A 12617-nucleotide genomic window follows, 5' to 3' on the forward strand; every position below is an offset into this window, starting at 1 on the left:
GGAGACAGTTAAGTGGCGTATAATTAACTAAAGGGCTGCACTTGATATGAAACTGCAATTGTTAGAAATATCAGTATAAATATGCATTTGATGATTATGTTTTCTGGATTTGCTTAACTCCTTGGCATTTGTGGTACATCTGTCACACCATAGAGCTTTAGGAAAAGCTCGTGCCAGTCTTCAAACTGAGCTGAAGTTTAGAAATTTGGAAGGAAGTTTGGGGGAAACTGTCCAAGGATAGTTTACAGTGGTATTTGTGAACTCAGTTTAAACGTCTTATCTCCACCTTCAGTTCTTCTCCTTTAGAGGCTGTCTGCTAGAAAACATAGACGGATCATTTTAGGTAATTTTCTGTAATCCTTCATGGGATTATTCTCTCTAGTATGTAGTTTCATATTTTGTCTAGTCTGGTTTCGAATATACAGTCTAGCCAAGTACCATCCTTTGTAGGTTCTATATCAGGTTGTTTGGGCTGGGCTTTTTGTCTGGTTGTTTCTGTGTAGTAATTTGATGGCATTTTCATTTCCTTTATTTTATTACGTAGTTCCTTGTTTTAACAATATTATGTTATAAACTCAGCTTTAGTCTGGTACCTGGTATCCCCCAACTACCTTTTTAACATTGTTGAGCTAGGGGCTGGTCTTTTGCTTAGTATGACATCAGCAGAAAGGCAAAAGGATTGTCAGAGTAGGAAGTGGGGTGCCAGGGCCCTTCTCTTAAAGAATGACTCCACACCCAGAAGAAATAGATTGTTTACCTGGTTTTCCTAAGACTCAGGCAACACTAAAGAGGTCATTTAGAAGCAAAGGCTTCCAACTCCATATTGAAGCTCCGAGGATGTGTCTCAAGTTCATTAGTTTGAAAGCTCTTCATAGTTGTAAAGTATTATTTTTAATCTCATTTAGGCAAGGACAGAAAATAGAATCATATTAGGGAAGCAGAGAACAGAGGTTTGTTCCTAGCTGAGTTAAACAGAAGCTTTCAGAAGTGTAGAAAGGGGTTGATTCATTCCCATCTTCACGTAACTAGAATTACAAGGTTTAGTAAGCAGAAAGGATCATAAGCTAAATCTTTCGGAGTCCAGGAAGCACTAATTAGCACCCAGAGTAAGTTTTCTGAAATTGGTCTTTAATCAAAGTTTGCCTTGAAAACAAAACAAGATATTGTGGCAACTTGATAAAAGAGATACATTGCCAAGGTCCATAATCAAACAAGCACTAAAGATAACTTTTTTGTCTACTAATTTTCTTTCAGGATGCTACAAAAATACATTAGCTACAGCCTAAAAAAACTTCCACAGTTATTCAGCCTAATGACTCTGCTCTAGAAAATTAAGATTTCTGTAAATGATAACACACTCTGTGAAGATGAGTGTCTTTCTTCCCACACATTTCCATCTAGGCACTGAGGAACAGCAGAGAGTTCAGTGAGACTGAGATGGAGCAGGCAGTGGTTGGATTCCTATAGAGCTGGCTGTATGGAGCTGTCTGTTCCTCTTCACTTTGCACTGGTAGTGTGGAGCACAGACATTTTCAGTGCCGACTAGTTTGGGCCAAAATAAATCAGTTGCTTGCCCATCTTGAGTCAGCCAAACTGCTGCCTGCATACTCACAACTTTTCCACACACAGATTCAGAGAGCACAAGTTCTTAATGAGGCATGAAGGAAAGCAGCGCATTTTCCTCCTCTTCCTCTGATTCAGGAAGTGCTACTTGGGCCCTGATGCAGGCATCAATCTAAATCTACATCAGTTTGCATTCTAGTTTCACTCACCGTTGCCCATGTAAAGACATTAGAACTGGGTGGGGGTTTTTTTTGTTTTTTTTTTTTTTTTCAGGTTTGGGATAGATTTCAATGGATTAAGAAATACACTGCACAAACAGCACTAGCTGTCAATTATTTAAAAAAAAAAAAAAAAAGGTAGTCTTCCCATTATAGAGGATTTTTTTGTGAGGTCGCATTCAGTGAGTTGTGTGCTGTGTGGAGTGCTACCCTGTTTTGTAAGTATTTCTGCCTACAACACATGGTATTTTATGACCAAAAAAGGCACTGAGTCCTATCAGTATGGGTGCTAACAAACATATCCTTAACAAACAGGGTTGCTGTCTATGAGGATTCTTCGGTATTAGGAACCAGCTGAATGCTATATTTGGTGTTTCAAATCCATTTTCATCAGTTCTGTGATTATGTGGAAAAGGCATTTTAATTTTTACTACTAAAACTAATTTGATGAGAGAAGCAAGAAGCCAATAGGCTTCTCATAGCAAGAAGGGTCCATAAAAGTGGGAAAAATCCTTGAAGTTGCATTTTTATGAAAGAAAATGTTTGCAAATGCAGACTATGCAAGCCGGAGTGGCTGTTTTAACATCCTGACATGTATATCTGGATTCCTGAGTTCCAAATGCAGTCCTGCAACTGCCTCTGTAATTTCATTTATTTTCTTCTGGAGTAAATAAAGAAATAGGTCCATAATCAAACAAATACTAAAGATAACTTTTTAGGCTTATCTAGAAATAAGCCTAAAACAATGCATTTGTTTTTCTTAAATATTCAAATTATGTCAGCTACTTTTTATTTTTTTTTTTAAACAGATATTATTAAGTAAGTTTCACAGCCTTTCCCAATAATTAAACTTAGGAGAGTGGAAATGAAACTTGCTTTGGAAGCAAACCAGTCTTGGTTATTTGTCCTGGCTATTATATTATTTTCCTTTGTCCTTCTGGTTTTGCATGAGTTACAGTCTGTCTTCACATATTTATAACATCAGGATTATGATGATTTCCATACTTGCAATGATGATCAGGGTATAACTGAGTTTTGTTAAGCGCTGGTAAACACAGCAGAGTTCTGTGACACGTATTGGCAGACCAGATTAGGAGCAGTTCTAGAGACACTATAAGCTCCTTAATGCAATACTGATGATGCACTTTAAACACTCTGGCCTGGAATGTATTTCTGAATAATAATTAAACAGATGCTTGAAGTTGCAGGGGAAGTCTGTTGCCATAATGTATAACACAGATGACCAGTCTGAATTTCAGTCAGGCTTTGAAACTGACTTAACTGATTACCTGAGCCTGTCTATGAAACTATGTAAAGCAAACTAACAGAATTTGTGTTCTCTGCTACATAACATTCAATATCCAGTTTGTGTTGTGAATATTTGTTATGCTGTGTCTAGACTTCTCTCTTTTCAAAATCAAAATGCGATGAACGAGCTTCTTATGTTACATGGTAAATGCATACTTTTCCTCTTTTTCTTCATGTGAATGTTTCCCACAGACTTTAAATTCAGTAATTTTGGAAGGTGTTTATAAAAGCACAGAATAACGTATCTTTGGCCAGTTTTCCTTGGAACTGATAGGCTCCTGGTAGATCAAGTTCACAAGCTTAGTTGTCAAAATGTAATCACAAGTATTTACAACATGTCACCTCAATTTTTGCTGTGGGCAGAGCAATCTTCACAGTTGCAACAACAACAAAAAAAATAGTACAGAATCATATTTTGCAGAGCAATTCACTATTATATTCCAACAATGATTTTATTTGCTAGACTAGATTTTAGTTTGGACAAGGAAAATCAAGCAAGCCAATTGCACTGGTTTTAAAATCTTACATTCAAGTACATCATTTTATATTCTATATTATTTTTAAGTAAAACTGTGAGAAAAATCTTGAACTGATTTCTGTGACACTAAAGCCTCACAAAAAGCAGTACATACAGAATATTTTTTTAAAAACCAAATTTTCTTCCCTTGCTATTGTTGTAACCCAGAAAGACAGGCAGCTGAATGCTTAAGGACGGTAAGGGGGGGAGCAGGGAGGAGGGGAGTGAGGAACGTGGTCTCCAGTTCCTTGTGTTTCACCCTTTCATTGCTCTGCCTGATCATTTAAGGCAGAGGCTTGTTCCAGACAGCTTTAATTAAACTGTGCTGTGAACCTGTATATAGATCAATGGAAATGATCCATAACAAGAGGCTAATAATGGATTTAACAGTGTTCAGTCCAGTTCAATCACCTTCTTCCATTTCTGTGTCTTTACATGCATGTGGCAAAGCCTTGGATGCGTACATGTATTTTTTAATCCATCTCATTAGTGACCATATGCTTTGACTTCAAGGGAGACAAGAACTGTCTGCAATCTGCCAGGGATTTAGGGACATCAATAATTTGTGAATAGTCATGTTGGTACTGGTCGAAGGGTTAAGTGTTCTGCACACCAGGGACACATCTTTTGGGACTGGAACTCTTAGTCAACTGTTAGGAACCTGATCCCCTGTGACGCATCTTTTCAAAGTACGTGCTTCATGTCAGACCTGTGCAGCTGAAGCAACTGAGCTTTATTAGCTCAGGGATTTAAAAACCTGCTCTAAGCATAAGAATAACTTTTGGTTAAAATGTGAAGGAAAGATAGTAGTTCTAATATGAAAGTGATTTTTTTTGTATACTGGGCTAAATGTGATCTTCCTTTTTGTTACCATTTTCCTTTTCAATTTGAACTATCAGGTGGCTCCTCACCTGCAAATATCTGTTGAAACAAGCATATGTCAGCAATAATAGGGACCTGGTTCTGTAAGCACCTAAGTGGAGTCTGTCATCTAACCTCATACTGGTTCAAATCCTACTGAAGCCAATGACAGCACAGATGTGAAAACAGTCTTCCTGGTCATTTGGAATTAACCTTATAGGGACTCCCAGAACATTGTTTTATGTACTTGGTGTGAAAAGCACCTTACAAAACAATAGCTTATGATGTTATATGCCATGTTACATGAAAGGGATGCTAAGCCAGCTTAAAATCATCATTATAAAGATCACTATTTATCTCAATATGCTGTTCATACAGAAGAATAGCTGAAATAGATAATGCTAGAATTTCAGTTGAGAGAGGGAAGAATTTTTAAATATTTTCACATGATTTAGCTTATGGTTATATCCATATCCTTCAGATGTGCCTAGGTCAATAGAAAAGTGCATAGTGGATGAAAAGAAACTTGGTATGGAAGTTGTTCCATTGACTTTTGCTGTTTAGTTGGAAATAGAGGGCAATTCACTTTACAGGAGGAAGCTCACCTGCTTTAGGAAAATGCCATGTAGTAATAATACTGAATTCTGTAACAGAAAATGAAAACATGCACATTATATACCACATGATTGCTGCTCACTAACCAGCTGCTTTTGTTTTTGTGTTAATAAACATTCTGCATAAGGGCAGACTAAGTAAATTTAAGATGATTATGCCACATAGCTCCTGTTAGAGCTCCAGTAAACACACTATAATCCTCTGCCCTTTACACATCTTCACTTTCAAGATCACCTTTTACAAGTTCAGCATGCAACTAAGGAAACATTTTCCTAAGAAAACATTTCTTTGAACATAAAGCAAAGAAATTTTTCAACTCCAATGTGCATTTGAACAAAGAGTTTGAATGCGTCAGAAGTATCAGAAAGTGCTCACATTGTTGACTGAGATTCTTATTTATCTAAAAGCATAATTTGCAAGTTTTAATAAAGCATTGTGTCACATTAAAATACACAATTAGTGTTGGAAGATTTATTTGTATGTAGTATTTATAGGAGGTTAAATGTACAGCTGTCCATTTTTGTACTGTGTCCGCCATCATTACACAGTCTGACACAGATTTACTTACTGTGCGTTATCTTTTGTGGGGACCTTACAATAAAATTTTACTTTTTTGGAAGACCTCATATCCTTTTTCCAGGGGAAATTTGCATAAGCAGACTTCTACTTACAGTTTTCAAATGTAAAATGTTGTACGTCTAAAGCAGAATATTTTCACATCATACCGTTTGATTTAGAAATATAATAAAACATTTAGAGACGTGTCCCAGATTTCCAGCTACATTTCAGTTATATGTGTAGGCTCTGCTGCAGTAGTTTGCACCTGCAATAGAAAAGTGAGGAAGGTGTCTCTTTCTGATTGCTGAGCAAGTTCATTAGGTTATATTCAAATGTAAATATTTACAACTATTTTGGCTGCCTCAAAAAGCAAAAGGATGCAGTTAAATTTCAAATTCTTCCTTTGAAAGTAATACCTGGTTTTGTTATGGTAGCTCTTAGCACTGTTACACAACTTTTAAGGCTGTAAAAAGTAGAAGAATAAAATTATATTTTCACAATATTAATTGAAGAAAAAGAGGAAATGCTACTTTAGCAGTGCAGAATTGGTGATTTTTGAAGCTAATTTCCTTTACCTATTTCCATGTAATGTCTTCTGAGCTAACATAGCTATAAAGTTTACTGAAATTGAATTTTGGAATGAGAATATTAGCTGATGCTTAATTAGCAAGTCGCTGAACATCTGAGATACATAAACAGAGCCACTCTTTACACATAACATGAAGTCCTTTGGCCTTTGAGGTGACTGTTGATCTTTGACTCACCCCATCTGTTTTTGTCTTTAATGTCAATGTTAATACAGGAAAGCCAGCAGAATTCAGAAGGCTGGTATCGTCTTTGCAGTATTTCATAGGCATTGTTCCTTTTATTACATTAATTTATTATACTGCTGCCAGGTAACAAACTAGAACAGTTTTGGCACCCATGAATACAATGGCAAAATTCCTGTTTTATCCTATATGAGGTAACACTTTGACTGAACTGCCTATTCACAGTTACACAGGAAGTCATGCCAAAAAAAAAACCAAAAAAACAACCACCACAGTTTGACAGTCTTCAAGTTCTGCCCTCTTTACACTCTCTCTAGCCAAGAATGCTTAGTGTTGTAAAGAACTGCAGTAATCACAGAAGCTACAGACAGAAATAACAAAACCGAAAACTATGCAGGTCATACCATGTCATTCAGAAACTATCTTTTGCAGGGCTGTTTGGAAGGGTTTCTGTAGTCTGCTTTACAGGCTCTGTGTGGCTGGATTCCTACCATGTCCACTGAGGTTGCAGCATGTCCAGAAATGTCTTAGTACTGCCTTTTAATTTTCCATTCTTTAGTTTCCTTCCTTTATTCTCCTGATTCGTTTATCTCTATCATCATTCCCCTAGTGGACATGGAATTTACAGATTTCTGTCACAAAACAGTCTTAACCAAGCTTTTTGTAGCTGGGTATTTTTAGTAGCTGCAGATATGTATGCTATCATCCCTACACTTCCTTTGTCTTTAACACAAAATGCTTCCATTGATTTCAAACAGAAATCATATTCACTTTACTTAAAATGGCCCATTCTACATTCATAAATTGACGCAACAGGGTGAGACTTGAGAGCAGAAATTCACTTAGAGACAACCACGCATTCATCATCCAATTATCAGAAATTACAAAGAACTATATTTCAGCTGGCCTTCTGTTATTTTTACTGCCTGCACTTCATTTGAGCTTGCTGTATGTGTTACTGACAGAGCACTCAAAGCTCGTCATGCTTTTAGTTATTTTGCTGAATCCTGGCCTTAAATAGAATCATGTACAGTTGATCTCAAATTAGTTGACTTTGAGGTTGGAGATGGTGATTCTTCCTCCTGTATAAATTGAAAATTCAGTGTTGCATATCACTTTTGTTAATTTTTACTTCGTGATAGTTTTCAATATATTTTATTTTTGATTGGATGATTTTTAAGAGATGACACACAATAGTAAATAAGACAGGAGATTCATGAATTGTTTTTTTCTGTTTTAGGGCTACAAGAAAACCTTGAAAAGTGCTTGGGCACGAAGACCCCAGCTCTGATTTTAGTACCTGTGGTGGATTTACCTGGCAAGGAAGTTATTCATATAACATGCTGGCTAAGCTAGCAGCTTAAAAGAACTGAGCTGATATCAAAACACACATTCATCCAAGAAAGAACAAAGAATTGATCATGACTGTGTTGGATACTTTCATTAAGAAACGTTGTTTGATTTAAGCGAAGTCATATTTAGCTTGTTAATGATGCCTCATGATATGTGACAGAGTCAGCTTTGTATGAACAATAAAGGTTTCTTTTCAAAATATTGTGCTTTTTTTTTACTTATTTTTAGATACGTTCTGGCAATAACAGGTGGATCTTGGGAAACGACAGTTGCTCTGATCACATCAGTTCTTTAGTTTGATATATTGAGGCCTGGTTACCACGAACTGATTATAACTTCAGAACCTTAGATCCAATACTGTTTTAAAGACTTTGTTCCCTTTCAATTTTATGTTGAATTTACTGACTTCAAGTGAACTCACAAATAAGTTATTTGTGGCCGGTTATTAACCCTTTTCTGGACTGAGAAAGTATTATTCACAAGGATATTCAGGACAAATATTTTACCAAAATATGTGATGGAGGTGATGGTTAAACTGTAGGATTTGCCATCCCTGTATCTGAGGTGATAGTGCCTTCATGCTGTATGTCCGGGAGACAGCTCTTAATGAAGAGCTACCAATATTCCCCAGGGCTTCATTCTTCCCTGGACAATCAACAGGAGTTTTACCTCTGCTTTTATTAAAACAGTCTCAGACTCATAGGTGAGGCTCCTATTGATCTCCTTGCACTGATACTGTACTTATGACGTAGGATTGGTATAGGAGGGGAAGCCTTTTGGATATAGCTTGAGGCAGTACAACTGTAGAGAAATCTTATTTTAAGGCAAAAGCTATACAATTAAGCCTTCAAGAAAGAAACTTTTGCCAGTGTTCTACATCTATTTTCGTTGCTTCTTTTCTCAAGTGTGAGTAATGGAGCTACATGACCAGTATGACATTTAACCTTTTTCTATGCCAGCACGTATCTGAGGTATCTCCACCAAAGTCAGATGAAGGGCAGGATGTTTATATAGGGTAGCACTGCAGCCACACTTTCTTCCCCAGGGCCAGATAGGCACTTGGAGCTGATACAAAACCAGTGTCTAAAGATAAGAGAATTTTGCACTGTCAGATATCCAGCATGTCCAGCATATTATGCTGATTATTACCTGAAAATAGACTGTTAAATGCCATTTTGCTTTACCATTACATCAAGAAATACAGTAGAACTGCCATCCTCTTTTGTAACAATTATATTTGTCATACTTATTCAAATATTTTTAGAAGAGAGAAGGCAGAAAGCTTTTTGTACTACAGTGTTTGAATACATGGATGCATTAAATTAAATTTAATAACAGGAAAAGGAAGAATCTGTTAACATATTGGTTTGTTTGCATTCAGCATCATTTTTAGGCTACACTAAAACACACGCATTTGATCTTTGCTCTTCCCCACAGTCAAAAAAGATCTTGCTAATACCTGGATGTGCCTGTTTTATTTGAATTCTACACTTTTATAAGACTAAACCATTTTCTTACTTCTCCCTGGAAATATCAGTATTTTCTTTCACTGCAGTATGTCCACAGCCCAGGGTCTCAGAATCTCCCTTTTCCTGTAAGTTTTCCTTAAAGATTCGTGATTCAAACTATCCTTTTTTCCTAATACTGAGAAATGAAAACATAATGCATTGGTTTATAAAACAGTATAATATTTTCTTCTTCAACAGAAAGGTTGTTGGTTTTGGTTTGTTTGTTTGTTTTCGAGGCTAGAAAATCTTCAGTGGGCTTAATGGGTTTATTTTGTGAACAGATAAAAAAGAACTATCTGAAGACTTTCTCCTTGAAATGCTTCATACATCTTCTAAGTGTCTGAGTAACTAAAACTATAAGATGAGTCTGCTGAGCTTTAAGAGTGAATGAACAAGGTGAACAAGGCAATTTCTTCAACACTGATATGCAAGGTAAGTGGGTAAAATGCTGTTCCATATAGGAACCTAAGACTTTTATAATAGAAAGAAATGTCTTAACGCCATTTTATCTGCCTTATGCTGCAGATGCATCATAATTACTCGGTCCTACTGTGAATAAGTTGTTTCACAGGTCTTCTTCAGCTTCTTTGTAACACATGTGCTAGCTGAAGATAGATGGATAGGAGACAGGCACATGGGCACATAACTACACAAATGTTAGTTTTCATGAAAAGAGGGAAAGACAACAAATACTTAAAATTTATAGATGCAATTGTTTTGGTTTTTGTTTTGCTTTGGGTTTTGTTTGTTTACTTTTTTGTTTGTTTGCTTTATTCGTTTGAAGGATAAGCTTTGGTGAGTGTTTACATCAGCAGATGTTAATTTTGACTATATATATTCCTCCATGACACTAGTTTTGAGGATTATATAGAATCACACAGATTCTAACATTTGGGCTTGCAGGAAAATATGTTCTGCGTGTATTATGACACAAAAAAGGTTTGCTGATCATTCAAGAACTCAGAACTCAAAAAAGCTAAATAATTTCTGGGAAGATGTTTTTAAAAAGTAACCCATGAATTTGATTTCTTCTTTCTCTGATGTAACAACTGTTAAAAGTATGGTAATCACTTTTTTTTTTCCCCAAAAAGCAATCCATGCCCTCTTAAAGATCTCTGTGCCAGTGAAGTTCTGTCTCCTGCCTCTTTTAGAAATCTGTGTATTGAATTCTTTAATTGTTTAATATTTAATGCTAAAATGAAGTGGTCAAATGAGACTGCAAGACCAAAACTGATTTAATAACTTTGTGTGTTACTCATTTCAAAACCCAGTGATGTCTACAGTACCAGTGAGCCTTTACAATGCACATGGCTAAGCTGCTATAAAGTCACCAGGGCTGATCTTCCTAAAGAGATTTAAAAATGACATTGAGATATTTTAAGCAGAGATCATTTAATTTTTTCTCTGCGAGTTTTATAGTTAGGTGACTCGGGAGCTGATTTGTTACACCAGACAGCACTGGTGCATCTTTCCCCTTGGCTCTCCAAAGTCCAATGGGCAATAGAAGCAGGATATCTCCTGAGTATTAAAGAGGTGAGCTGAAGCAGCTACTCACCTTCAAGGACGTTATGCTCAATCCATTATCTTCTGTCTACATGCAGTAGTCTAGTCTATCAAAATACAGTGATTGAATAAAACTTTTATTTCATATAAATGAATGCAGTGATTTCATAAAAAGTTTGTACTGCACGGTATAATAGTTCTCTAAGTGAATACTGAAATCCTAAAATATAGGCACTTCTCATGTTTCCAAGTTAAAGCATTGTTACTTCTTTCCAAACGGCTTTGCTGAAGCAAAGTCTATCCTATGCATTAAACTATCCTGAGCTCTCTGAATAGTATTTGACACTTATTATTTAAGTAACCTTCTTTTAGTATTATAAATGTCTGGCATTAGGAACACGTATTAAGAATACTTGACAATTTACTAATTTATGATCTCCTTAGTTGTATTTTAATATTTTTGGCAAGCCAGCCTGTGTTGATGTATTAGCCAAACATTCAAAATTCAGACTTGAAATCTTGAAAGTCTTTTTTTCAACTTTCATCTGAACGCTGAATATTTTTGACATATTTTAAATTTTAATTTTAAAAAACAGATTGGGTACCTGTGAACTGAACCCGTATGTTACACGCAAGTGCCCTTTTACTGATGACTCACTGCTCACAATTTCTTGGCTTTGACTTTTGTTGGATTAACTCATGGCTAGGTTTTGCCTTTCTCATTTTTTAAAGCACTGTCTGCTTTTTCCTTTTACTTCCAAGCAGTTAGTTAGGTTGTCCTGAGGATCTTCTCAAAGGTTAAGACCTGGCAGCACTGTCTCGTTATTCCTTTCACTCCTGATTTCATGCAGAATGTTTGAAAACCATCTCTTGGATATGTCTGCTCACTGTGAATTTCCTGTTATATTGCTGTTTCGTGGTTGTATTTTTAATCCTAAGTCATTTTCAAATAATTTTACAGTTTAATCAACCTGAAAAGACCTACTGTCCAGTAAAAACAGTACGTGCTCAATAATGTGGTCATATCTCACTTTTCCCATCTTACAGCAATTCCAGCTCTTCTCTAAATTACACAGATCTCCCATTCAGAAGAAAACATTTTTTGAGAACAAAAAACTAAGCTGAACTAAATGCCCTGAACAAATTGACAGACACTCTGATTCAGTAACCTGTCAGGGGACTCTAGAGTCAGGAAATGTAAGTTAGGGTCATGCCACCCCTCTTCTGGTTAACTTTAAGCACTCCCATTACTTTTCATGTGCCTCTGTTACCATATTTGTATCTTTGAAATAATGTTTTCTCACTCTTGTAAAGGTGTTGGCAAAGAGATGCTAAGTTGTAGTCATACAACCTGCAGTAACAAAAAAGTTTAGACTGAGTGAACAGCACACCAGAGTGTGAAAATAATGTTGTAGTGGGAGCCATAATGAATGTGATCACAGATACCAATTTGCATGAGCGCAATCTGGAAAGCTTTTCTCCTAGCACACCGCCTGCAGCACTCTCAGATCGCAGGAGCAGTATGTAATCCACCCTGTAACACTAACAATACATTTCACAGCATGATTCCTCTGGTGGTCTCAACATGTCATACAAGCCCACAACCCACTGTCTGTGTGGGCCATCAAGGGAGCAGCCATGTACCACAGGCCTCTCCTCACAGCACCAGCATGTTGGGCTATAAGCAGGCTTCCCCTCAGGGTGGACATGTTGGGGTTTGCTGCTCGAAGGGGAATTCTGCTGCTCCCTGCCATTTTCTGGGCAGGGATGTTTGTTTTGGCAGGAGCACAGCTGTAACAGAGATTCAAGCTTCAAAGTCACCAGGTAGTTAGTCTTGCTTTCT

At 36.7% G+C, this 12617-nt stretch overlaps 1 protein-coding gene across 2 annotated transcripts in view; it reads left to right on the plus strand.

Annotated features, from left to right (window-relative positions):
- Positions 1-7766, plus strand: part of DPH6 (diphthamine biosynthesis 6) — a gene marked incomplete at its 3' end in the record, with an annotated part of 176359 nt that extends 168593 nt beyond the window's left edge. For both annotated transcript variants that reach the window (XM_079536913.1, XM_079536914.1), the window contains one exon: positions 7651-7766. In XM_079536913.1, the coding sequence (XP_079393039.1) occupies positions 7651-7766 (116 nt within the window). The remainder of the gene's footprint in view (positions 1-7650) is intronic.
- Between the last annotated feature and the right edge of the window lie 4851 nt (positions 7767-12617).

Source organism: Tetrao urogallus (assembly GCF_951394365.1).
Source record: "Tetrao urogallus genome assembly, chromosome: 6".
Lineage (NCBI taxonomy): Eukaryota > Metazoa > Chordata > Aves > Galliformes > Phasianidae > Tetrao > Tetrao urogallus.